Below are 27,047 nucleotides of genomic sequence, written 5' to 3' on the forward strand. Positions count from 1 at the left end.
TAAAAAGTGCAGTAGAAGAGGGGTTTAGTAGATTAAGTGGCAAGGGCTACATAAGGGAGGATTGGGATTGGGGGGGGGGGCACCAACAAGGAGCACCCAAGAGCAACAGAGGCAAGGAAAAACTCCCTTACCAAGAAAGAAACCTTGGGCAGATCCACGGCCCAAGGGGCTAACCCAACTGCCAGGGGTCTTGGTGTGTGTGTTGGGGGGGATGACAGGGGAGATGGGATAGTGTGCTGTGTATGTGGGGAGAGGGCAGTGTGCAATATGTGTGTTGGAGAAGCTTCCTCATGAGACAATGTGCTGTGTATTTCAAACTGGCTAATGAATTTGAAATTATCATGTTTATTGTGCCTTTTAGGCTATACTGTAGGGTTTTTAGTTCATTGATGAGGCTATAACTAGGTGGTGGAGCATTGATGTAGGAGCCCCTGTTGTTGGGGTCATTATTTGGTTTCCTGATGTTTTGCTTGGCAAAAAATATTTACAGGCTTACATTCTATTACATTTTATTATAGGGCCTCTAACCTTCTCATTTATGTGCTAATTGTTGTTGATGGTCTCCGTTTAATTCATTCTACCCCTGGCTGCGGTAGCAGTAAACTGCGGCACATTGTTGATGAACTCTGTTCAACTCAACAGCAAAAACTAGCCTACTGTCCTGTTGATAGCCTCCCTGCGTGCCTGCCTGCCTGCCAAACCGGATATTACTCCACAGAAGTGTCGTAAGGAGTAAGCTAGATGGCTCTACCAGAGCCCATTTACGTTTAGTAGACTCTCTCTGGCTCTACGTTCAATCGGCAGAAGGCAACGTGGGAGGTAGGTAGGCTATTCTGTTAAACATGCTTAACAAGTTGCTGTTTATTATTAGGCTAAACAGCAACTTGTTATCGCCATAGCATGTTGATGTCGCCGTGCAGTGGGTAACTTAAGACTTTTTAGATAACGTCTGGCTACGCACTTTACACATCAGCAGACGTTGTGAGATGAGTCACTGACTGTTTGGTGTTTAATCTTCACCGTTAAGATGACCGTGCCAGAGCGTGGTTGTAATATGGTTTTGACTCCAACTCAAGCAATAAGAGTAATTTAATGTTGTGATCATGCTAAGTCAACATGACACATTAGGGGAGGCTACAGAAAAGCTGTCAACAAGACCTAAAAAGTCGGACAGTTCTGTCAGTGAGTTCTGTCAAGTTCGTAATTGACTTAACATTCAAATACGATGAAAATGCTTGATTACATTTGTCTCCCAGGCTACTGCATGAAGTCTGAGGTTATGTCTGTTAAGTCTTAAGTCTGAGGTAGTATGATATTAGTATTCTTCTCATAGAGGCGCAGAGTTAATGCACCTAGTTGTTCCCCGTTTCCCAGTCATGACAGCGTCTGCTCTGCGCGCACAAATGCCCTGGAGGCGGAGTTGCCAGAGGATGAGCTACCAGTGCTTCCACACCACCCACCGAACAGAGTCCAAGGAGCATGTGAAGGTTCTGGTGCTCGGGGGAGGGAGTGGAGGCATCACAATGGGCGCCCGCATGAAGCGGAAAGTTGGAGCCGAGAATGTTGCCATAGTGGAGCCAAGTGAGGTAATCGGGGGTAAACCCTTATCTATCCTTACTAAGTATAGATGGACGATTTGCGTTTTGTCTGTGTCTTGTTGGAAAATAGAAGAATGAAGGCCATTATAACTTGCCAAGTGTACAGACAAGGGAGACCAGACCAGACAGGAGCTTGCAGCTATTCGGATATCGGAAGCGCGCGCATGCCAGCAATGGTGCTGGTGCCAACTGTCATGGCGTAATGTTTACTCACTGTGCTTTCCGCTGGCTGTCATTACACAATTAACTGAAAATTGAATGTTTGTAGATGCATTACTACCAGCCCATATGGACACTGGTGGGTGCTGGAGCTAAGAGCGTGGAGTCGTCTGGTCGGCCAACGTCTAGCGTCATCCCCTCTGGGGTGAAGTGGGTCAAATCCAGAGTGATGGAGGTTAACCCAGACAACAACTCTGTTCGCACAGACTGTGGGAAAGAGGTAGGTGGGTTACAGCTGAAAACATTATTTTGCCTTCAGGTCAAGGCTTAGTTTGGTGCCTGATAGCTTTTTACTCTGTGGTATCTGTGTGTTTTGGACAACCATGCTTTCCAGCTAGTAAATCAAAACCCTATTAAATGCATCATATTGTTTTAAATATTATTTGGTACTGAAATAACCCCCCACCCCACCACTGTTATGTATGTAATGTCTGTAATGTGAATGTAAAGATGTCTATGCTGACGGCTGTTTCTTAACCGTTACAGATTTCCTATGAGTATCTCATTGTGGCCCTCGGCCTCCAGCTCCACTATGAGAAGGTAATGCTCCTAAACAACACAGGAGGCACCCGACACTCGCTACACACACATCTCAGAGAAATGGCTGTGTGATTTACATATTGTTAATGTTTACAGTGAAGACAGACACAAAGTGAATCCCAACAAATCCACAGTGAATACACCTGTGTAATATGTTGTAATACTTGCATTTCTTGCATGTTAATATGTTGTAATACTGGCATTTCATATTGTGTATGCACACTCAGTTGTGTATAGTCCAAACATCATACGCTGTGATAAACTGATTAAACCTAGCACTGAAAACCATCCTCAGGAAGGAAGAGGCCAAAAAACTGACATGGAAGTAGGGTGTTTCAAGAGAGAAAGAGCAGGATATGACGAGTAACTTGTACTTGTTTGCTCATGAGTGGGTTTAGTAAAGGAGTATATCATCAAACAACACTAATACAAATGCATAGAAATGAAAATGACCACGACAATGACGGCCCCCATGAGGTCTCATTCCAGCAAATCCGGCCCACTGCCTAATATGAGTTTGATACCCCTGCCGTAGATTAAAGGTCTTCCAGAGGGGTTTGAACACCCCAAGATTGGTTCCAACTACTCAGTAAAGACTGTGCAGAAGACCTGGAAAGCCCTGCAAGACTTCAAGGAGGGAAACGCTATCTTCACCTTCCCTAACACACCAGTGAAGTGCGCTGGAGCTCCACAGAAAATCATGTACCTGTCTGATGCATTCCTGAGAAAGGTTGGGACAACTACTATTGTACCACAGTGTGTCAATCAGACAGCTATATGTTCATTATTGCACAAAGTGTACATTTGAATCATTTTGGCAGAGGAAGAAAGGACCTGAAGAAGAGGGATCTTGATGGCATGTTTCAGGAGTAACTGGATTGAGTGACATGTTGAGAATTTTCTCTCTTTTAGACTGGGAAGCGGTCAAATGCAAACATCATATACAACACGTCTCTACCCGTTTTGTTTGGGATCAAGAAATACGCAGACTCTCTGTGGGAGATTGTCAAGTCTCGAGACCTGAATATAAATCTCCGACAGAACCTCATCGAAGTCAGGGCAGACAAGCAGGAAGCTGTGTTTGAGAACCTGGACAAACCTGGAGAGACTAAAGTGTTTGAGGTAATTACTTAAGTTTGTCTATTTTTAAGGCGTTTGTGAACAATATTACAACAGCAAAATATAATGCAACAGGAATTTGCCTTGAATTGGCTGTAATGACCTCTGCCTATAGTGACCGCTGGCTGTAATGACCTCTGGCTTTAGTGACCTCTGCCTTTAGTGACCTCTGGCTGTAATGGCTGTGTGCTCCTGGTTGTGTCCCCAGTATGAGATGCTGCATGTGACCCCCCCAATGGGCCCCCCTGATGTCTTGAAGGGATCTCCGTTGGCCAACGAGGCCGGATGGCTCAACCTCAACAAGGAGACACTTCAGCACAACGTCTACCCCAACGTGTTTGGCATCGGAGACTGCACCAGCCTGCCCACTGCAAAAACAGCAGCCGCTGTGGGTGAGTAAAGTAAGCCGGGCCCCGGCCACATGCCAGCAGAACAGTTCTAGTCTCATTAGTACTTCCTCTAGCAAGATGGAATGCAGGCTTGGTACAACACAGTTTAGTTGTAGTGATCCTTGGCATAAATAATATCATCTTCAGTTACAATGTAGAATCACACAAACATGTAAAAGAATCAACTCTCTCCAAAATGAGTTTATTCAATTGGCTTTACAGAGGGTGACGTAAGATACTATGATGCATTATTATTTATAATTAGTTTATTATTATTATGATTAATGATTTATTAGAATGAGTTATTTTAAACTTTAAAGATGAGGGGGGTAATGAGAGAGGACTAAGAAGTGTCTAATTAGAATCTTAATAATCCCTTTTCTGAGTGGCGTAATCTCCATGCGTCTCCCAAAGGGTGCTCTTATTGGCAGCATTATGTGTGAGAATGGAGAAAGGGATGTTCGACCAGTGGGACTGAATAAAATCTAAAGAATCTAAAGAAATTGTACTGGTTTTGAGACGAGACCTACATTGTGACATTTTCCACGCAGTGCTGTGTGTCTCCCCTTTAGTCACTAGCACTTTCAGATATAACCTCCAGAGTATATGCGGAGGTTTGTCAAACGGAGGTCCTACCCTTCGGATGATTCAGATATGATACTAACCTGCGGACCTTATACTGACCTTATACGGACCTATGTGTGAACGACATACACGCACATTACAGAATCTCTGTGTGGTTGTCGAGTGAGGGGTGGGGACTTGTAGAGTTCACAAGAGGCGCTGTCACAGCTGCTGTTTGTTTAAGTGTATGCATTATGTAGGCTAAAGAAAAATCTATTGTGTGTAGGCTAATACTTGAAGTAGTCACGTAAGTGCGCACTTGAAATTGACCTGCAGTATTTGTATGTGTGCTTCGAATAAACACATTTTTATGTTTATTATCTGAGCTTGGAACAAAGTTGGGTTTTCTTCGTTTTCATTTTCTCTAGGCATATTTATGCTCAACAAATATCAGCGAGCTCAGCAGTGAGGTCATGAGAAGGCTATCAATAAACAGAAAACCGACCGTGTTGGCTAACAATTTATTAAATACTCCTGTTATTGTCGTCAACGACGTCGCTGTAGGCTTCTGCCTTTTCAGCGCCTTCTGCTTATGATGATTTGATCTTTTGAATTCCAGCGGCCTTGCGATGCAGTTGTAGGCTACATCAACGTGGCTCTTGGCGTTCCCTTCATGTGTTCTATCACAATGCTGTCTGCCCTCATGGACAGTAGTTCCATGATGTCTGCATCTTTCCAGGTCGGAGATTTTCTGGACAGCACTATGCCACTCCATCATAACACTGGCATTTGCATTTTAGTCAGATTTAACCACATGCACGCACGAAAGAAACGTCACCGACACGCCCTCTCACTAGGTGTGAATTTTAACCGCATGTTCTACACTTCGTTCAGACACAGCACATTTACATAATGTCCGGAGGAAATACTAGGGGGGGAGTAGTAGAACAACCGGCTAAATTCGGACTTCCATATGACCGGTTATGTCGTTCAGATTTACGGCCCCACCGTTTAACATCCGCAGAACCCCTGGTCTTACGGCTCCTACACACAGCTGCGTGCGTTGCGTTGCTGGAGACGCATCCCATTCACTTTACATGGGCTCACGTCATCCGTTGCCGAACTGAATTGTGGGTCCGTTGCGTCGCGTTTCTCCCGCCGCTCGCGTTGAGAAGTTCAGCTGTTGCTGCACCGACAGACGGCACCGGCCAATCAAGCCAATCGACTGACAGCACCAACCAATCAAATTACGGTTATACTTCAAGTCATTTGCATAGCTACCGTCGGGAACACCCACTGGCATGCGTTGACGGAACGCAACTGTGTGTAGGAGCCGTTACACGTATGTCTGAAAGCGCTTACTGTGTAGCAGTACTGCCAGTGATGTGAGCTGGGAAGAGGCTGTGAGATCTGCTTTCAGACTCTATAGGTGTTTGACCTGTTTTACAGCTGCACAGTCCAGCGTACTCGACCGGACAATCACCAGAATAATGAAGAAGAATAAGCCTGATAAAAAGGTTAGATGAATTTCATTATAATTATCAAATTTTACTTTTGCCTACAGTTCCAATCAATACCACAAGGGGGCAGTAAACCTCTGTCTTTAAGAAATAGGTTTTTAAAATTGCAGTATGATTTTTAACCATGAAGTGGAATCAGAGGAATATTCTTTTGTTTGCCTTTTTGAAACATTAGGTATTGTGTATGTTCTTGGTTACTGCACCTCAGTTTCACTCCACTGACATATTATGTCAGAAAATGTAACCTCTATCTCCCTGCTCTGGTGGTAGTACGATGGCTACACCTCCTGTCCTCTGGTGACCAGCTACAACACGGTCATCCTGGCTGAGTTTGACTACAATGGCCAGCCTCTGGAGACCTTCCCCCTGGACCAGAGCAAGGAGAGGAGGACCATGTACTACATGAAGGCTGACCTCATGCCCCACCTCTACTGGCACGGCCTGCTCAAGTGAGTACACCGACCACGGCCTTCACAGCAGCAACACGGGGCTGGAGGACAAACATCTTCATGGTGACCTCGTATGAAACACGTTAAAGGAACCGCAAAACTGTTAATTGGTACCTTAAACTCAATGCAGGTGTAACCAGCTGGTAGCCAGGTAACCTTAATAGACAATTATTGTGGCATTACATTCTTGTATTGTACAATACTACCCTTATGTGATTGGGGTTGCAACGATATACATGGTCTGTGGTGTACTGTGGTATAAAGGTCCATGATATCCCGGTACTGTGGTGTACTGTGGTATAAAAGCCTATGGTTATTATACCATGTACATTAGCTTAAAGGCTCCCAATGCAACATTTTCAAGTTAATAAAACAGTTTAGAAGTAATAGTGATGGTTAAATGACCCCTTGTGGTGAGAAATCATAGTGATGGTTAAATGTCCTGTTGTGGTGAGAAATCATTGTGATAGTTAAATGAACTGTTGTGGTGAGAATGGTGGCTTTCCCGACTCCTCCTACCGTCTCGTAGCGGAAAACAAGCCTTGCAAGATCTGCACTAGCGTCCCAGCAGTGTCTGAATCAGGAAGTCCCTCAAACACCGGTTAGCCATACCGATAGATGTTTTTATCATGGCAGAGCCAGCGAAAAGACCAGAGACTGTTGTGAAGTATGCACCCCAAATCTGTAGGGGGAGCTCCGGAGAGAAAAATGGGACAACAAAAGTGAGACGTAGAATCTGTTTTGTCCTTCCTCATGGAGGCTCCACCAGCTGATGCTGAATTTCTACATCAGCTGATGTAGAATCTCTTTTTTATTCATTCATTTGAATCACTCTTTTATCCAAAGTGACTTACATATTTCAATTATTACAAGGCCCAGTCTCCCCGGAGCAACTCAGGGTACAGTGCCTTGCTCAAGGGCACAACGGTGGCACCCATAACTTTTTCTGGCTACTGCATGCTAGCCCAGCTCCTTAACCACTACGCTACTGCATGCTAGCCCAGCTCCTTAACCACTACCAGAGAATGTCTAATAAGGGGAGAACTGCTTCACTCGGAAAACTTCCGGTTTCTGAACTGGTTGCAGTTCCTTCTGTGGTTCCACATGAGGGCGCTCGTCCAAGAGTGCAGAATGCATGGAGGTCTATGGAGCTGTACCCCTCAAAATCCACTTTTCTCGGGATATAATTTTTTTCAAGTCATTTGAATATTGTATTTGAAAGGGGAGGCAAAGAAAATACACTTGGTTGAGTATTATATTTTTTAAAGTCACTTAATTGTTCTAAAAAGCCTTTCAAACGTGTCAATGACGTCACTCATTAGCACAATGCTAGCGTGTTATGGGCAACAATGACCCAACCTGTAAGAAAACAAAAGGACATAAGTACTCGTTCATTCAACTTTTGACCTATAACCCATGTTGAAGTTATACAAACTACAAATCTGAGATTTGTCAACGACAATCAGGTGAAAGAGACAAATTTAGCCGTCTAGCTCCATTGACTCCCATTCATTCTGCACTCATGGCGATCGCCCCCAGTGGAAATCTGGTGGAACTGCAACCAAAATTCGGTACAATGGGACTTAATACGGAGTGGCCAGGCTCTCCGTAGACGGGCTCTGCCACTACGCTACTGCATGCTAGCTCAGCTCCTTAACCACTACACATCCATGCCTCTCCTCATGAAGGCTCCATCGGCTGATGTAGAATCTGTTGTTTACTTACTCATGTATAAGTATATATAAGTATATATACTTTTTTGATCCCGTGAGGGAAATTTGGTCTCTGCATTTGTCCCAATCCGTGAATACTCAACACACAGTGAGGTGAAGCACACACTAATCCCTGCGCAGTGAGCTGCCTGCAACAACAGTGGCGCTCGGGGAGCAGTGAGGGGTTAGGTGACTTGCTCAAGAGCTAGGGTTGGGACCTAAGATCCTTGATTACTAGCTCCGCTTTAACCCTCTCTGCTGGGACAACGCGTCGACGTAATCGATTACGTCGACGCAAAATATGCGCGTCGATTTGTCAGACCCAAAACGCTGCCAAATATTTTGAATTTTACACCTTCAGTGTTTCCCATACGTTGACTAATCTGTGGTGGGGCGGCACGAAATCAAAACCGGCCGTCACACATTGATGTTCTATGTTGTACTATTTAAATTAAAGATAAGATAAAATCCTTTCATTGAGCTACACTTTTTATGCACGCAGCCTTTCCCTGCCCCGCCCGCTCTCACTCGTAACGAGCTCGCTGCCCCTCCTCTGCATGTGCATTTAACACAAAATATTCACGATTGTTGTTGCGACATAGAAGCATTGCATAGAACACGGCTGGCTAAATTGCTATTAAATCCGCTTAGCATCATGCTGTGCAAATTTGTTCAAAACTGCTGCAGTCAAGTTAATTCTGCTAAGGTCTTATCACAACATAGTTCAGTTAGGAAACTAAACTTAGTTAATTTCAATCAAGCAGTATCTCAAAGCTAACGTTAGAATACTGTTTGGATGTTGAGTTTAGCATGCTTACTTACAGCTGCTTGTCAATTTCGTTACTCAGGGCTCATTTTATTGACTCTGACACTGAATGTTTGCAAAATCCCGATGTAAATAGAAAAAGTGTTTTCTATGACTCAAAAGTGCTTGGCCCAAGGAGAAGTACAAACTGTTATTTGAACTAACTACGTTATGAATTGCATCCATACATTAGCAGCCTTTTAACTGCGTTAGTGATGCAAGGGAACGAACGTCTTAAAGTGACAGGCACTCAATTAGACCTATAAACGGGTTTCCCGTTTACCAACAAAACTAGATGCGCGCGCAGCCTTTAGGCAGAAGTCGCTTGGTGGCCATCCACAACGTTATAAACTAAACCTAAATAGTAGGCCTGTCAAACTCGATTCCTTTTAAGGATCCGGGTTATTCTGAGTAACTCACTAAACTGATCCGGGTTGAACGAGTCACTTGAGTCACTTGAGTCAGTATTGCAGAAGAAGAAATTCAGTCCTACGTTCAAGCAGTGCAGTGGGGTGCTTCATTTCGTTAAGTGCCTTCTCATGTTGGATGTGGATCCTCCATGATTTGAAACCAGGTTTTTGCAGTACTTGCATTTAGCCTAAGAGTTTTGGTCTCCTGGTCAAAGTGCATCCACACATTGTTCATCTTTTTGGTGCTCATGTTCAGAAACTTTGATCTTATTGACAGGGAGGGTAGCCTATATTATAATAATTAATTATTTGTTGTTGTTTTGTTAACAATAGAAAATTTGCCTAGGTCTAATGCTACTCTGCTACAATGTTTATTACCACTACTATATACTAATAGTAGGCTACTAGGAATCTATTCTAATAGGTATTATAGGCAGCTAATAGGCCTACTAGGCAACTAATATTATTAGCCTATTAATCATAGCTATATATATATATATATATATATATATATATATATATATATATATATATATATATATATATATATCATGTTAGGTAGCCTAATATAATATCATATATAATATAATATAATATAATATAATAGCATCAAAATCTCCACCCACTCACAGGAAAGAAAGCAGTTTGAGCCAGACTGTTTATTTATTGTCTTAACCTAGCCTAAGCAATTGACTTTCAATGTAGACATAGAAACAGGAACGTAGAAATGCCCTGCAGTGACTAAATTATTATTATTGTTATTATTATTATTATTATTATTATTATTACTACTACTACTACTACTACTATTCTCATTAGGCCTATTATTATTATCACCTTGACACGAGTAGAAACTAGGTTACTTGCTCGTCTACAGATCCACTAATGACAATGTAGCCGGCTGATTCGACTGACTCGCACTCATAACAACATAATGTAACCGGTCCGCCCGCGGCTGATCCAAATGACCCAGGTAGGCTAGCCTACTCAAGCAACTCCATACAGAGCTTGCAATGTTTCGGACATTGCAACTGTCTTCGCGACCTAATTGCATTTTAAAGTAGGCTATGCGTGCAGAATATATGTTATTTCAGAAGTGAAAGCATGGCTTTTGTTGTGGATTTTCTTTTAACCTTGACGAGGAGTTACTCGTTCCTCTAAAGATCCACTCATGACAACGTAGCCAGCTGATTCGGCTGACTCGCACTCATAACAACAACGTAACCGGCCCGCTTGGCTGATCCGACTGGCTAGCCTACTCTCCATACAGAGCTTGCAATGTTTCAGACTGTCTTCGCGACCTAATTGCATTTTAAAGTAGGCTATGCGTGCAGAATATGTTATTTCAGAAGTGAACGCATGGCTTTTGTTGTGGATTTTCTTTTAACCTTGACGAGAAGTTACTCGCTCCTCTAAAGATCCACTCATGACAACGTAGCCGGCTGATTCGGCTGACTCGCACTCATAACAACGTAACCGGCCCGCCCTGCTGATCCAACTGACCCGGCTAGCCTGAGCAGCTCCATACAGAGCTTGCAATGTTTCGGACTGTCTTCGCGACCTAATTGCATTTTAAAGTAGGCTATGCCTACGTGTAGAACATTGTATGCTATTTCAGAAGTGAAAGAATGGCTTTTGTTGTGGATTTGCTTTTCACCTTGACGAGGAGTTACTCGCTCGTCTACAGATCCACTCATGACAACGTAGCCGGCTGATTCGGCTGACTCGCACTCATAACAACGTAACCGGCCCGCCCTGCTGATCCAACTGACCCGGCTAGCCTGAGCAGCTCCATACAGAGCTTGCAATGTTTCGGACTGTCTTCGCGACCTAATTGCATTTAAAAGTAGGCCTAGGCTATGCCTACGTGTAGAACATTGTATGTTATTTCAGAAGTGAAAGAATGGCTTTTGTTGTGGATTTGCTTTTCACCTTGACGAGGAGTTACTCGCTCGTCTACTGATCCACTCATGACAACGTAGCTGGCTGATTCGTCTAACTCGCACTCATAACGTAACCGCCCGGCCCAGCGATCCGACTAACCCGGGTATACAAAGCAGCTCCATTAAGAGCGTGCAATGTTTCGGACTGTCTGCGCGACCTAATTGCATTTTAATATGCTACATCTATACACCAAATCTAAAGTATGCCTAGGCTACATGCATAACATTGAATGTTATTTAAGAGGTGAAGAATGGCTTTTGTTGTGGAATTGCTTTTCACTTTGAGGAGGAGCTACTCGCTCGTCTACAGCCACTCATGACAACGTAGCCGTAGCCGACTCGTACTCAATGTAGCCTAACCGGCCGGCTGATCCGACTAACCCGGCTCTGCGGGAAGTTAACCAGTTATCTCAGACTGCCTGCTCACTCAGTCGCTTGAGTTGATTTGTGGAGTTGTGGTTATCCTACTTACAAAATTGTTACATTTTTGGCAGCTATGATGGCTAGTAGGCTAGCTAATATTGCAAGAGGTTTGTGTGTTTATCGTTTTAGATTGAATTGTAGTAGGACTCAACTGATCCGAGTTAATGATACTAGAGACTCGCGACTCATGGGTTAATTTAAAGATACGGGTGAAAGATCCGAGTGAATCACGACTCAAACAGGCGTACTAAATAGTCGGCTGCTGTAAGCTACAATCGGATTTTTTTGTATACCCCTGTTGTCTCAATGATAATAACATCTCATTTCAGACTATATTTCAAAGTTTGACGTTCATTTGGATTATTAATATAACATCGTATTTTGTCATTTTTGGCGAAGACATGCATTCCTTTAGGGATATTGAACATATTTAACATTCTCTAACCATCGTGATTTCGAATTGGTGCAGTTTTCAGCACAAAAACTCATTTTATTCTTTTGCTCTTTTGCATTGCTCTATGCTGTTCTATGGTGCTTTCTGCCTCTTGGAACCGGCAACCCTCCGGTTACAAGTCCGAAGCGCTAACCAGTAGGCCACGGCTGCCCCCGTAAAATGAAGGCTCCCGAAACCCCCGTCATGAAGGCTCCATCAGCTGATGTAGAATCTGTTGTTTGCTTCTCAGGGGTCTGTGGGGAGGACCGGGCCCATATCGCACCATCATGCACTTGGGGATGAAATAGAGTCCAGAGACCACAAGGATGTCTTCACCCTCTGGATGTCTTCACTCCCTGGATGTCTTTACCCTCTGAATGTCTTCATATCTTGAAGTCTTCACCCTCTGGCACTGGACCCAAAGGTCTCCAATTCAAGTGCATTCACTTTAGCCATTGAGTACATAGCTGGATACATATTATTTTGTTACCAGTTCAAAGAGAATTTATACCCCTGCATTATATCATGTTTTAGTGCTTGTTGCAATACTGTTAATAATGTTATGACATGCCAGATGTGCAAGATAAGAAGAAAAAAGCCCACTCCCCTTCCCAGAGCCCACTCATGCGAAATCACACTAAAGGACAATCACTGAAATCCGCCTCGCCACCCACCTTTCCTCACCTTCTTTTGATTTGGAGGTTTTCAGGACCAATTCCCCCCCCACACCCCCATTCGCATCAACTCTAAATGAACATGTTTAATGTTAACTGCATCCTGTGGCACTGGGAAGAACCACTGATCATGTAATATGCAATGCAATGCTTATTTAACATTAGACTGATGGCCAGTTTTTGAAGCTGCTTTTAGCTGCTTGTCTTTGATCAGTCATATTTCAGAGGTCAGAAAAAATGCTGTTCAAGTTTGAGAGAAATCAACTCCCAACATTAACACAGATTGTTTTTTGAAAAAGAAAATCACTTACAAAAACACTTACACTGATTTTTTATAAATAAAAAAGAAGAAAGAAAACTGCTTCAATTGACCCTCAAATTAGCCTCCAGAGGCCTTGCCCTGTAATCCCACTGGGAGATTTGAAGTGTTCGACTCTGAATGAATGGTTTTGGAATTTGCTGTTTGAAGAATAAAAATCTATTCTATAGGTTAAGGTCTGGTCTCCAATACTTTCCAACATTCAGACATTGGATGGAAGGTCAGGCCAACAGCCCTCTACAGACCCTTCATGAGCATCATATCTCTCTCCTGTTCGAAACCCCATCCTTCTTAGTACTTCCCCTCTGTCAAACAATAGGACTGGCAAGTCCACCCAGTATCCTGTACAACACTAATAAAGCTGGGAAACTCTGCTCTGAGCTGAAGGGTCATTATGTTACCAATGAAAGAGTAATTTACATTTAGTCATTTAGCTGACGCTTGTATCCAAAGCGACTTACAAAAAGGGAAACAATCAAGGTACAGTGTAACAAGGACATGTTAGTTCAGCAGTAAGTGGCCTACTATAGAGTCACTAAGATTGTCCTCTCTGTCCTGAAGCAGTCCAAGCTGTCATGGCAGTCAACCAAGGCTACTGCCTCCTGTGCATTGGGATCACAGACTGTATAAAATAGGTTGGGATTTATGTAACAATATATTCAAATACATAGGAAGTTGTCCATGTGTTGGGTGTTCAAAAATAGCCTATTCCATTAATATGATAAAGAGCCTGTAATGTGTCACCCTGTCTGCTTAGCAAAGGGGTTCTCTTTTCGTGTAAAAGTGAAACTACTGGTAATGCCTTCATGTAAGCATCTGATTATTCCAACACATTAATTTGGTCTTGCAAGAGGGGCATTTTCTATATTAACTTTTAAATAATAAAAACACTACCTGTTGGATCAAGCGTATGATGTTCTGTCTTGCCTTCGCTTTCAGTGACGGCCGTTATTCACGTGTCATTTTAATTGTACTTTTTATAACATAATATGTAGCCTATGTAAATGAAGATTCAGTGGTGACTTCAGTGTGTTATGCATTCTTTTACCCAACACCAGTTGGTCTCTGTTCCATTGGTTAACTGTTCATATCAGTCGTAATAATAAGATTTAAATTGTACTAGAAATACCGCATACATTGGATAAAGTACATTTGATGGTATGCAGGACTAGGAATCGTGTTTGTGGCATAGGTTTGTGGGCCAGTCATGCTCCTTGCGTGGGTCTACTGAACGTAAATGAACACTAAAGTAAACATTGTTATTTCACACAAAAATGCGCTTGCGCAGATGGTTCAACCATCCGGGTTCTTTTCAGGAATCTTGGAGAGGAGGCGGGAAATGGCGTCCCAAGTAGCTGTCGTGTAGCTGTCGGTTTGACTCGAAATTCACAACGGAGAAAAGCAGGCTGACGAACGAGCAGAGGAGGGTCGCTACGTTGTGGCTTCAAGCACAACGACTTCAGCTAGTTAACCCCATTCCGGGCATGTAAGCGCTGGGACGTAAGTATGTTTCAAAATGTAGCAAGCTACAATGCTATCATGTTGCAAAATAAATAGCCGTAACCATATGGCCGTAACCCTACGCCACGGTCGCTGTGTACAATCTCGCGTACACTAGCATAGGTATGTCCTACGAGAACATGTAGTTGGCTAGGTAGCTAGCAGCTGTGTCCTAGTATGTTTTCATCTTTTCTACCGAGTGATGCGTGGAAAACTTGTAAGTTGCCTAAATGATTGAGAAACTGGTCAAGATGTTCTCTCATAGTAAGATGTTGGTTGTGTCGTAAGTTGAGAAAATCGTTCGTGGCGACCATTTCTCAGCTCCGCCTATGCGCGATTCCAATGCGCTAATGCTAACCAATATTAGCATGTCAATATTGTGGCTAGTTTAAGCTACATAGCTAATTAATCCTAAATCAGACGTGTCCAAGAAGCAACCACATTTCTACGTTATAGGAGTAAGTGGAAAATTCAGCCGAGTGACTTCACTGCCACAGTCGTTAAGGCTAGCTAACATGATTTGCGAATTAATTTAAATTGGATTTTTAGTGGTAACGTTAGCAGTGTAGCAAAGGTAGCTAACTGACATTACTGGATTACGTTAAAGCTAGCTCGACTAGTAAGTAACCAGTTCGTGTACGTTAGCCTGACTGTCAAATCTTCATATGGCTTAGTAAGTGACAATGCCGGCTTTTGCCGATTTACTGAACATGTTCTACATTTGTCCACACATCGTGTAAGAACGTCTGTATATCAACAGGCCGGATTTACTTTCTCCTGCCTGGGGCTAGAGTTTAGACGGTCACCGCTTCCAAGTTCCATGCCTCACCCCGCCCACTTTTAAGGTTGTCTACTAACAGAGTACTATGTTACCGAACTCTCTCACCGTGTTGTTTTCTATACTCCATCCATAACGTTAATCTATGAGTACTCGTTTAATTATGATTACATGGGTTGTTCTGAGTTGACCAAGAATGCAATAAGTCATTTAGAGTGCAGTCTTATAAGAACCGAAACGGGTAGGAGAAAATAAGCGGGAAACGAGTAAACATTTTCACCAGTTCATTGGAGTTTATCTCCGTTTTGATCATGAGTTAAAATGGTAAATGGAAACTGTTATGGTAATACCATCTGTAGCAATATAACATTTTTCTGAACACACATGATATTATATATAATGCAATCTAATTGTGTTAAGGTAATTGCTTGTTAAAAACAATTGACATAGATAGATAGATAGATAGATAGATACTTTATTGATCCCCAGGGGAAATTCAAGGTCTCAGCAGCATACAGACAACACAAACACATTCTTTAACAGCAGAAAGAGTAATTAAAGTATATAATATAAAAACACAACTAAGCAATAAGGACAGAAGATAAAGAATATACTAAAATACAAATTATACTAACTAACATTAATCTAAATCAATTCTAAAAACAGTATCCACATAGTGGTGATTAATCAATCAGAGGCGCTTGCAATGACTGAGGCAGGGACTGAGTCTGTGATTCTTTGTGCATAGTAAGGTATGGTAAGGTGCTCTGTGTAAATGAGTGTCATGGTGGTAGTGCAATGGTGATAGTGGTCATGGTGATGGTGCAAATGAGTAAGTCCAACAGTGCAACAACTTGCTGTATATTTATACTCTGATTGGCAACATATTAACAGTAAGGTGTGTGCGTGGGGTTTTGTTTGTGCACATGTGCTCCACTGCCAGTCTTTCATGTGACGACTGGGACGATGAGGCTGAGAGTGCGCAAGGCGTCTCAGCAGCCCGGCCCACCCCCACCCCCATCCAAGCGCAGCGCCCAGGCCAAGAGAAAACACTCCGAGGTCGACCACTCCGTCGCCCCTGCCACCGCAGTAGCCAGGATGCAGAAGAATGAGACCGGCCTTTTCTCCACCATCAAAAGATTCATCAGAGGAAATGCCGTCAAGGTACGCCACAGGACCACGCCGTGATTCTGTTCTGACTGGACGGCCTCTGTGTGGGGCCATGTCTGGTTGGACGTGACATCAGTCAGGGGTCTGTCTGGTCTCTTAAAACGGCTTACTTGTTTAGTTTAGGTTCAACAATAATGGTCATTGTGCTACAAGCACTAAGCTAATATCATTGGCGCAAGTGAGCTTTTTTTGCTTTTGATTTCCATTTTAATTTTGCACTTCCCTCTCTCAGGTGGATCAGTGTACCCCTGCCAAAAGGAGCCGTATGGATAGTGATGTGGACGGCAACCTGATCACCTCAACTCCAACCACAGGCACCAAAGCCGACCCACGAACACGCCGGAAAAACCCGGCCAATGGAGGTGAGTCGTCGGAGCTGCCCCCCACAATCCACGTCAGCTGGTTTCTCAAGGCAACAAACACGTCTCTTCTCAAGGCAACACACATATTCCATTTAGACATTATTGTCCAAAATTTGAGGAAAAATGACCAGACAAGCAAAACATGGAACAAATGGCTTTTCCAAATGAACTCATCTAGTCCTTGCCAACTGGGCACATGTTGATGCAAAACCATCATATGGGGATCAGTTCAGTTAGTGCAGGAATCCCCAGGCCTCAGGCCAGTGATTGTGTTTGTGATCAGCATGCCAGCGTGATCCGTTTTCCTTGATCCGTGGCGCTGGGCTAACTGACGATGCTGTACTGCTGTGCGCCTGTCTCCTCTTGCAGAAACGGTGAGCCGCGATGGGAAGCCGGTGAAGCCGAACGGAAAGCTGACGGTCCAGGCGGATGTCCCCACCAGCCCGCCACGCACCACGCTCCTCGGAACCATCTTCTCACCCGTCTTCAACTTTTTCTCTCCGGCCAACAAGAATGGTGAGACTGGAGGCTCGGTCGTCTCTGCAGCGCAAACACAAGAAATAATGTGTGTGTCTGTCTGTCTGTATCTGTATGTGTAGGTGTTTGTGTTTGCATGTGTCGGTGTATTAGTATGTGTGTGTTTGCACCATAGAAGATTAATATGATGTGTTGCTTTCTATTTGCGCCAATCCATTGAGTTGAACAAATGTTCTGCTCTTCTCTTCGCTCAGTTCTGGGTAAGTTTAGGGCAGTCGTGGCCCACTGGTTAGCACTCTGGACTTGTAACCGGAGGGTTGCCGGTTTGAGCAAGGCACCTAACCCCTCACTGCTCCCTGAGCGCCGCCATTGTAGCAGGCAGCTCACTGCGCCGGGATTAGTGTGTGCTTCACCTCACTGTGTGTTCACTGTGTGCTGTTTGTGTTTCACTAATTCACGATTGGGTTAAATGCAGAGACCAAATTTCCCTCACGGGATCAAAAAAGTATATATACTTATATATACTTATACTGTGTGTGTGTGTCCTGCAGCCTCTGCTGGGTCGGACTCCCCCGGGCAGGCGATGGAAGCGGAGGAGATTGTGAAGCACCTGGAGATGGAGCCCCCAGAGGAGACCCCCAGCAGCACACCCACCTCCACCTCCACAGCGGCCAGCGAGAACCGAGGCGTGACCCTCTACCCCACCGCCCAGGTGCCCTCTCCCGGCCTGCCTGCCCCCGACTCCATCGTGGAGGAGGGTGAGATCGTCACCGAGGCGGACATGCCCCCTCTCACAGGTAGGCTCACGTGCAACACAGCGCCTGTCCATGTAGTGCAATTACCAGTGTGGTACCAATCGCTTTAATGCAGGTCATGTAGCGAAATAGTGCAATTTTGATGCAAAGCAAGTAATGTTTAAAGGAGAAATCCAGGGATTTTTCACGTAGATCTCCATTTTTCAAGGTAACCGAGTACTGTCGGTACGAAAAAAAGGAAACAATCGGTTTAACCTAACTCGAGTTGCTACAGCCAGCAGCTAACGCAGACAGGCAGCTACAGTGCTACACTCTGGGAGCATGTCTGTGAGCTCCCATGTACATGTCCCCAGAGTTTTTTTTTTTTCTCTTTGTCCCTACAGAATTCGGTGACCTCAAGAAACGGAGATCTATGTGAAAACTTGCCGGATTTCTGCTTTAATATATTAAATGTTTAATGATCTAAAAATGACTGCAGAATAATAAATGCCTTAACTTATACATATAAAAAGTGTCCTTGTAGATTGTTTTGGGTGGTTAACATGCTGCGAAACCCCAAAGCTTTCAACCCCTAACATTGTTACTTGCGTAAAATCATGGGAAGCAAGTTCTAAGCACAGTTCTTAAGTGCTGCAATGGAACCAGAATTGACAGCACATGTGGTTGGTTTTCAGTGTTATGTGATGTAGAAGTTGTAGAAGTTGCTTGATGTGTCATGTTGCTGTGAGAATTCTTCTAAATATTTGTGTGTGTGTGTGTGCGCGCGTGCAGCAGTGGGGTCGACAGACAGCAGCTACCCTACAGCCCCTCCCTCTCCCCCTCCTGAGGGGTCATATGAAGAAGACTGGGAGGTGTTCGACCCGTGAGTACACACTAACTTGCAGGCGTACACACACACACCACACCATACACACTTTCACACTCATTTACTGTGTCCAGGTATTTCTTCATCAAGCACGTGCCTCCGCTGACTGAGGAACAGCTGACCCGTAAGCCGGCTCTTCCTCTCAAGACCCGCAGCACGCCAGAGTTCTCCCTCGTCCTCGACCTGGTGAGGAGATGTGTGCCACAAAGTTCTCACAGCAACATCACACAACACTGAAAACCAATCACATTTGTAGTCACTACTGCTCACACACTCTCACAACAGGACGTCTGAGTTCTCCCTAATCTTCGACTTATTGACATACACAATACACACACATTTAATATCACACACACACACACACACACACACACACACACACACACACACACACATTTAGTAATCACTTTACACACACGCACACATTTAGTAATCACTTTACACACACACACACACACACATTTAGTAATTACTTTACACACACACATTTAGTAATTACTTTACACACACACATTTAGTAATCACTTTATACACACACACACGCACATTTAGTAATTACTATATACACACACACACGCACATTTAGTAATTACTACACACACACACACACATTTAGTAATTCAGGGTTCTCACAGGTCATGGAATTTCTGGAATATAATGGAATTTTGGAACTCTATTCCAGACATGGAAAGTCAATTTTTTTTAAAATTATTTTTGGGGCAAAGTCATGGAATATCAAGGAAATTAAAATGTACTTGTCAAAATACATGAATACAAATAATTCCACGCAGAACTGGTGTATATCTGGTTATTCGCTTTACTGCTTGTTTGCGTAGCCCAACTTTGTTTATTCAATGCCCATTTACTCATCTCCCGCTCTAAAAAAGTAAAATATTCTTGAACGCTACGCGTCTGCTGTCATCACCACACACACACATTTAGTAATCACTTCACACACACACACACACACACACACACACACACACACGTGCACTTACTAATCACTTCACACACACATTTAGTAATTACTTCACGCACATGTATGTGCACGCACATGTATGTGCACATACATGTATGGAGCCTGCATTGTCTCTAGATGCTGGTGTGTGTTGCGTTGTGTCTGTAGATGCTGGTGTGTGCTGCGTTGTGTCTGTAGATGCTGGTGTGTGCTGCGTTGTGTCTGTAGATGCTGGTGTGTGCTGCGTTGTCTCTGTAGATGCTGGTGTGTGCTGCGTTGTCTCTGTAGATGCTGGTGTGTGCTGCGTTGTCTCTGTAGATGCTGGTGTGTGCTGCGTTGTGTCTGTAGATGCTGGTGTGTCTTGCGTTGTGTCTGTAGATGCTGGTCTGTGTTGCGTTGTGAAGAGTGTCCATGTGTGTGACCTGGCTGGCGTTTGTGTTCCTGCAGGACGAGACCCTGGTCCACTGCAGTCTAAATGAGCTGGAGGACGCCGCCCTCACCTTCCCTGTGCTCTTCCAGGACGTCATCTACCAGGTGAGCTACTCAGGTTAACACTCTGTCACGACTCACTGCTCAGTTTTAACACACTCTCAACTCGCACTGCTCAGGTTAACACACTCTCAACTCGCACTGCTCAGGTTAACACACTCACAACTCGCACTGCTCAGGTTAACACACTCACAACTCGCACTGCTCAGGTTAACACACTCACAACTCGCACTGCTCAGGTTAACACACTCACAACTCGCACTGCTCAGGTTAACATTCTCACGATGCTCATTGCTCCGGTTAAACACACTCACGACTCACACTGCTCCGGTTAAATACCGGCCTCTTCGCTGCTCAGGTTAGAACACACTGACAACTGTTAAAACACACCGACTGCTCTTCACTCAGGTTAAACACACTGACGGTCCTCACTACAGGCTGTGGAATATTACTATAAAATGATGTGTGGTGTTTCCCACCTATCTCTGGGTCTGATTGATTTGAGGGGTGTAGATATGGGAGACTCTATCTATGGATGTTGTCATGACTCATCTGAAATGCCATGTCCTTTCCAGGTGTATGTAAGGTTAAGGCCTTTCTTCAGAGAATTTCTGGAGCGCATGTCTCAGATTTATGAGGTAAGAGTTATTTGGCTACCACTGGGGCACTATTCTACTTGGCTGTAAATGCCTAATGCTAACACTAGCATTGCGTGATTCATTACTGGGGCACTATTCTACTCAGCAGTAAATGGCTTATGTTAACGCTAGCATTGCGTGATTCATTACTGCGACACTGTTCTACTCGGCAGTAACATTGTGTTATGATTTCCTCAGATCATCCTCTTCACTGCTTCTAAGAAGGTGTATGCTGACAAGTTGCTAAATATCCTGGACCCTAAGAAACAGCTGGTCAGGTGTGTGGAAGCGCTGATGCTGGTGTGTGAGTGTCTGTGTTTGGCTGTTAGAGGTGGTTAATGACAGACGTTCCCTTTCGTTTGTGACTGCTGCAGGCACAGGTTATTCCGGGAGCACTGTGTGTGTGTCCAGGGAAACTACATCAAGGACCTCAATATTCTGGGGAGGGACCTGTCCAAGACGATCATCATAGACAACTCGCCACAAGCCTTCGCCTACCAGGTGAGTCGTGCTAAAAGATTCGAGTTCCGCATCCTCACCTATCAGGCGTGCTAACCTGACTGGAAATATGTATCTGAACCTTGCCAATCTGACTGGAAGTGTGTGTGTGTGTATACAGCTGTCCAACGGTATTCCCATCGAGAGCTGGTTCATGGATCGGAACGATAACGAGCTTCTGAAGCTGGTCCCATTTCTGGAGAAGCTTGTTGAAATGGTAGGACGTGTATGTGTCTGTCTGTGTGTGTGTGTGTGTCTGTTAGATGCTGCTAGAGTAGGTTAGTATGGTTTCTGTTCACCAAGCACAGAATATTTGCACTGATACTAGCATATTCATATATAGCAGGGATGTCAAAGTCAAATACATTAGAGGGCCAAAAAAACAAATTTGCTACAAGCCGAGGGCCGGACTGGTTCAATGTTTATTAAAACATATTAAAATGACTGCACGTGACTTATTGAACCAAGACGTGTACTGTATTTTATTTAATGATTAAATGAATAATGACTGTGACTGAAGTGTGGGCAAAGTTTGCACAGAAATGTATGATTTTTCCCATCCTCACCGACCTGGTCATAAAACTTGTTTAAATGATCATACGACGCCTCCTTGCTGCTTTGTCGTCTACATCAGCCTTTCTCAAACTTCTTTGACCTGAGGCCCAGTCAAGGCATACTTTGGGGTCATAGGGCCCACCTACATGAACCCACCCCCTCCTCCCACCCCCCACCAAATTGTCATAATGATAACACAATAATTATTATTATTTTTATACTATATTGCTATACATGCACTTCAAAACAATCAATGTTTAAAGTGCTAAGATTGTTCACAAAAGTTTGTGAAAACATGCACATCAGAGTACTGATTTTGTTTTTGTTTTTGACATTGTTTTTGCATTGTTGCATGATGCTTGCATGAGAGAGAGTTCTTAAAACAACAGCAGTTATATGGGTGCCATTGTTTTGGGATGTTTCCCTCATGCAAGCATCATACACTGATAGAATATTTATATGCTATTTAATTACATTTGAATGCCTGAATGTAAGGATTCAGGAAACACGTACCAGCTTTTGTGAATGGTAAATGGCGGATCAGATCATGCGTAAATCACTGATCTGGAGATCTTTAACTAAGACTAATTAATAGCTTTTTTAATACTTAATGCCAAACAGTGTTTTATATAGTCTGTGCTCTGTTTTTTATGGAAGTTGCATAAATCCACGTTGTTCTATTAAATGTCGTTTCATAATTAAATAGCCTTCCAATAGGTTGAAGCTTAGCTTTGCTACCAACGTGCACACGCATGCATTGAATAAACGCTCATACCACGACTTAATTCTATGCCTCTATGTTTGAAGACACCAAACAAGTATTTCCTACTAATTGCAAAAATGTGAGTTTGTGGGGAATGGAGTATTGGTGCGTGCAAAACAGCAGCCGGCGGCTGTGGCCTGCGGGCCGGTTCTAATACTAATCAAATATCATCCCTGGGGCCGTAGATGATTAATTCGCGGGGGCCTTGACTTTGACAGGTCTGATATATAGCATGGCATACAGGGCATGGTACTAGCATATTCTTGTACCTCAGGCGGCAAATAGTGGTGCACACTACAGCAAGGTTAAAGGTGACATTGCCACGTTTGTTTTGGGGTAACCATACTCCTCATCTGTTTTGGGGTAACCATACTCCTCATCTGTTTTGGGGTAACCATACTCCTCATCTGTTTTGGGGTAACCCATACCCTACATCTGTTTTGGGGTAACCATACTCCTCATCTGTTTTGGGGTAACCATACTCCTCATCTGTCTGCTTTGGTGTAACCCATACTCCATGTGTCTGTGTGGCAGAATGAGGACGTCCGACCTCACATCCGGGAGCGGTTCCGTCTGCACGACCTGCTGCCTCGTGACTGAGCCGGGCCGCACCTCCGCGGACCTCTCTGGACCCACCCCACCCCAACAACCCCTCCCCCCCCCCCCCCCACAAGCTGGAGGCGAGGCCTCAGGAGGAGCGCGAGGCGGAAGAGTCCAACGATCAAACCCTGAGGGGTCTGTGAGCGCAGCAGCTATGCCATACGGTCAAACTTTTTCAGTGAGGAAGAGACTCCTGTTTTACAGCATTGTCTATACATGTACACACCTTTTATACGAGTGGGACAAGAGGAGCGAGAGCCCATTGGTTGACTCGGAATAGCGCCTGGAACACTTGGGCTTCTGGGAAAGGAAGTCCTTGCCTGATTGGACAGGAATGGAATGTTCAGGGCGTTTTTTCACTCCGTTTTGGTGCTTGGACTCTAAGTTCTAGGTTCTCCACAGCCACAGATTCTCTTCTGCAGGCACGGCCAGTCAAATATAAATATAGGAAACACCCAGTTCTCCAGATTCAGTGACATGTATATATGACATGTATATATTTTCTCCTGTCCAGTTTTGCAAACCTCCTCTGCCCACTGCGCCATCATGCATTCCTCCAAGGTGAAACAAAAAAAAAATGCTGATAAGTTCATACTTCACGTTGACTCCATAGGTTTTTACTGTTGGTTGTTTATAGATGTAATTCAGAACTGTTCATTTGCTTTCAAGTTTTAAAAATGTTTAGTCTGTCTTTTAAAAAAAAACAAAAAAAAAACATAGGCCTACACAACCTACAAGTAAAACTGATTGTCAGAAACGTAAGAAAAATCATGATTTTATTGTGCTTCAGTGACTAGGCCATGGTGATTTGCTTAATATCTGCCCCTTCAACAAGAATACAGACTTTTTCATTGCTTCAGAGATGTTGAGCTTTGCTGATCTTTAATTACATATGTCATTATGTTAAAGCTGTTTTACTATCCTTTCTGAGAGGGGGTGGTGGAGTGACGCTTTGACCTGTAAATAGGAAAGCTGTGTGTGCTCGGCATCTTAGCAAATTGGGCACCAGCCGTGGCGCCAGCACAACATCAGGGCACACACACCCTCTGCCAGGCGTTCAGTTAGAGCCCACTTACACCCTCTGCCAGGCGCTACGTTAGTGCCCACTTACATCCATGCACGTCGTCCACGCGTACCCTTTGCCAGGCGTTCAGTGAGTGCAACTTCTCTACCTGCGCACAACATCTCAGACACACACACACACACACACACACACACACACAGGGAGAGAGCTTTTTAGATAGCCATCCTCTGCGGAGCAACCGGCTTTCAGCTCTTTGTCTTCTCCACTCACACCAGTGCAAGTATTAGTGACACACTCGTAGATATAGTCAACCAATCCCTGCTGTCTTCTCTTGCGTCTGCCTCTTAGTTCCTCTCTTAGCTCTTTGTTGTCAAACTCTCCTCAGCCTCATGATTGGCAGTGTGGGTGCAGGGGGGTGAGGGAAGGCGGGCTAAGCATCCCCTCCCAAGCATCGCTGTTGCTGGTTGGGTTCCATTTGAGCTGACAGAGCAGTTGAGGATGGCGAGTCCCTCTAGCATCTTAAGAGGTGGTGAGATAAAGGCAGCTGGGTTGTGCGTCTAAGGAGGATGCTTCTGTTCTTGCTCTCACTTCCTCTGTTTCACACACACACACACACACAACCTGGCAGAGATGGGCCGTAGCTCCCAGATTCAGAGCCGCAAGTGAGGGGATGCAGTCAGACTTTAAAAAAACAGAAAAAAAGTGCTTTGGTGTATGCGTGAGGTAGACCTGAACGGCCGTACCATTTTTATTCAGTGTTATGGTCAGTTTTTATGATCTTTATTTTTTTATACTCGTCCTAGGAAGGGGTGATCGTGTGCTGTTTTTATTCTTCATACTCACATGGCCTTGACTGTTCTTACTCTGTGTTTTTTTTTTTTTTGTGTTTTTTTTTTTTTTTTAATTCCTCTAAATGTCATTCAACTTGAATGTAGCCCGTGGGTGGCCTGTATCCGTGGTGATTTGATTTTTCATGATTCCAACATGAACACCCCCTTCTCTTCCACAGCTGTGAGAGTCTCAAGTTATTTCCCAGATGGATCAGCCGAGGATCAGCACTGGGAGAGGAGAGGGGTGGTTCTCGAGGGGGGGGGGTGGTGAGCTCTCCTGAACAGGATGGAGAACCGAGAGACTAGCTCTCCTGTCTGGGAACAGGATGGGGAACCAAAAGACTAGCTCTTCTGTCTAGGAGCAGGAATGGGGAATCGATAGGCTAGCTCTCCTGTCTAGGAGGATCCGACAGATTAGGGCCCAATTCCATTTCTCTCTTACCCCTAGCCCTTGTCCCTTGACACAGAATGACAAGCCATAGGGGTAAAAATTCCCCTTCGAAACCAAAAGGGAAAGCCGAGATGGTTGGAACACATTTTAATTAAACATAATTTACAAAGAGATCGTACCACACTAAAAACTAGTATTTTGTCACTAGCAACCTGCATACACTACTGGGCAAAAGTTTGCGGTCAATTTAGAAATTTCCATACCACTCCTTTATAGACAGAATACCAGCTGATATCAGCTGTATTGTGTTTTTAATCAGGGCAGCAGTTTTCAGATTATATTATGTTTCATAGTTTTTTGTAAGGGAATGTTTGCATATTTAGCAGTTTTTGAAAACTTTCCTATGAAGAACAGGACCCTTTGGACTAGACTGAATGTGACATAAAAAATGATTGTTTTAATTTTAAAATCCTTATTAATGACATTTTACATTGACGCTGTGCTTGTGTTGTTCTGGTGTGCCTGTTGCATGCTGGGACATTTCTTTTACCCTTCAATTTCAAGTAAGCTCGTGGAAAGTCTAGGTTTTAAGTGGTACATAGCCCTTCCCTAGCCTGACGAGCCAGACCCACATTAAAATGTAGGGTCTGGGAACTCACCGTTCGCAGTGCTCAGTCCGAGGGGCGGGATAATCAGTTGTCTTTCAAATTCCCTCTGCACGCAATAGGACAGTGGCAGCACTATGAGTCCCATACGTTTACCACCAGCGGAGCTAGTTGGCTAGTTCAAACGTTTGCCAACTTAATAAAAGCTTAACTTGTGTCACACTGTTCGCCAACAGCAACATCCATCTTATTTGTTTACAAGTAGCAGGGAATTCAAGCCAAACCGTTGCAACTCTGCCATCAATCATTATGTTAAGCCCACCTAACGACTCTATACACGATTTCATTGGCCTGATTAAGTTTCGATATCTGGAGCTCACAAGCCAACGGAGAGTTGCTAGACTAGCCCTGGCAGCTGCCGCTAGGGGCGCGTCTAGATTTCTAGGCTAGCCCTTCCCCTCAATCCAAAAGAATAGTCGCCTACATCTTTCAGTTGCCATCTAAGAAGATCTCTGTGTTAATTGAAGCTAACTGCCTATGGCAAATTGCATTGCAAGTTAGCTCTGTGGCAGCAAAAATCTAAGTTTGCCGTCTTAACGTACTGAAGATCACAGTATACCCACTCGAAGGCAAGCGTTTTAACAGGTGCAGTAATTCAGAATGGCCAAGTTT

At 44.0% G+C, this 27,047-nt stretch overlaps 2 protein-coding genes across 3 annotated transcripts; both read left to right on the forward strand.

The window, feature by feature from the left end:
- Positions 1 to 316: 316 nt before the first annotated feature.
- LOC121723829 (sulfide:quinone oxidoreductase, mitochondrial-like) lies at positions 317 to 13,287 on the forward strand. Its single transcript, XM_042109969.1, has 10 exons — positions 317 to 819; positions 1,375 to 1,586; positions 1,867 to 2,037; positions 2,304 to 2,357; positions 2,893 to 3,087; positions 3,270 to 3,479; positions 3,685 to 3,868; positions 5,879 to 5,946; positions 6,220 to 6,398; positions 12,375 to 13,287. The coding sequence occupies exons 2-10, from the start codon at positions 1,377 to 1,379 to the stop codon at positions 12,430 to 12,432; spliced, it is 1,329 nt and encodes a 442-aa protein (XP_041965903.1). The 5' UTR covers positions 317 to 819; positions 1,375 to 1,376; the 3' UTR covers positions 12,433 to 13,287.
- A 1,132-nt stretch (positions 13,288 to 14,419) lies between these two features.
- Positions 14,420 to 25,555, forward strand: ctdspl2a (CTD (carboxy-terminal domain, RNA polymerase II, polypeptide A) small phosphatase like 2a). 2 transcript variants are annotated; one of them, XM_042109966.1, is made up of 13 exons: positions 14,420 to 14,617; positions 16,339 to 16,559; positions 16,798 to 16,927; positions 17,297 to 17,443; positions 17,956 to 18,201; positions 18,931 to 19,021; positions 19,099 to 19,210; positions 20,430 to 20,516; positions 21,047 to 21,109; positions 21,308 to 21,387; positions 21,484 to 21,610; positions 21,729 to 21,824; positions 23,460 to 25,555. In XM_042109966.1, exons 2-13 carry the CDS (start codon positions 16,362 to 16,364, stop codon positions 23,523 to 23,525), a joined length of 1,443 nt encoding a protein of 480 aa, XP_041965900.1. In that variant the 5' UTR covers positions 14,420 to 14,617; positions 16,339 to 16,361; the 3' UTR covers positions 23,526 to 25,555. The 2 variants fall into 2 exon arrangements, with proteins under 2 accessions (XP_041965900.1, XP_041965899.1); XM_042109965.1 differs by lacking the exon at positions 14,420 to 14,617 and adding an exon at positions 14,664 to 14,834.
- Positions 25,556 to 27,047: the final 1,492 nt, after the last annotated feature.

Source organism: Alosa sapidissima, chromosome 11 (assembly GCF_018492685.1).
Source record: "Alosa sapidissima isolate fAloSap1 chromosome 11, fAloSap1.pri, whole genome shotgun sequence".
In the NCBI taxonomy this organism is placed as follows: domain Eukaryota; kingdom Metazoa; phylum Chordata; class Actinopteri; order Clupeiformes; family Clupeidae; genus Alosa; species Alosa sapidissima.

What these genes read in the sequence shown, in the direction of transcription:
- ctdspl2a (XM_042109965.1), top strand. Translation starts at nt 14,795, where the DNA reads ATGTTTTCATCTTTTCTACCGAGTGATGCGTGGAAAACTT. An exon ending in TCAGAGGAAATGCCGTCAAG is followed by an intron (nt 16,560 to 16,797) that starts GTACGCCACAGG and finishes TCCCTCTCTCAG; the next exon opens with GTGGATCAGTGTACCCCTGC. An exon ending in GACTGGGAGGTGTTCGACCC is followed by an intron (nt 19,022 to 19,098) that starts GTGAGTACACAC and finishes TACTGTGTCCAG; the next exon opens with GTATTTCTTCATCAAGCACG.
- LOC121723829 (XM_042109969.1), top strand. Translation starts at nt 1,377, where the DNA reads ATGACAGCGTCTGCTCTGCGCGCACAAATGCCCTGGAGGCGGAGTTGC. An exon ending in CTGATGCATTCCTGAGAAAG is followed by an intron (nt 3,088 to 3,269) that starts GTTGGGACAACT and finishes TCTCTCTTTTAG; the next exon opens with ACTGGGAAGCGGTCAAATGC. An exon ending in TACTGGCACGGCCTGCTCAA is followed by an intron (nt 6,399 to 12,374) that starts GTGAGTACACCG and finishes TTTGCTTCTCAG; the next exon opens with GGGTCTGTGGGGAGGACCGG.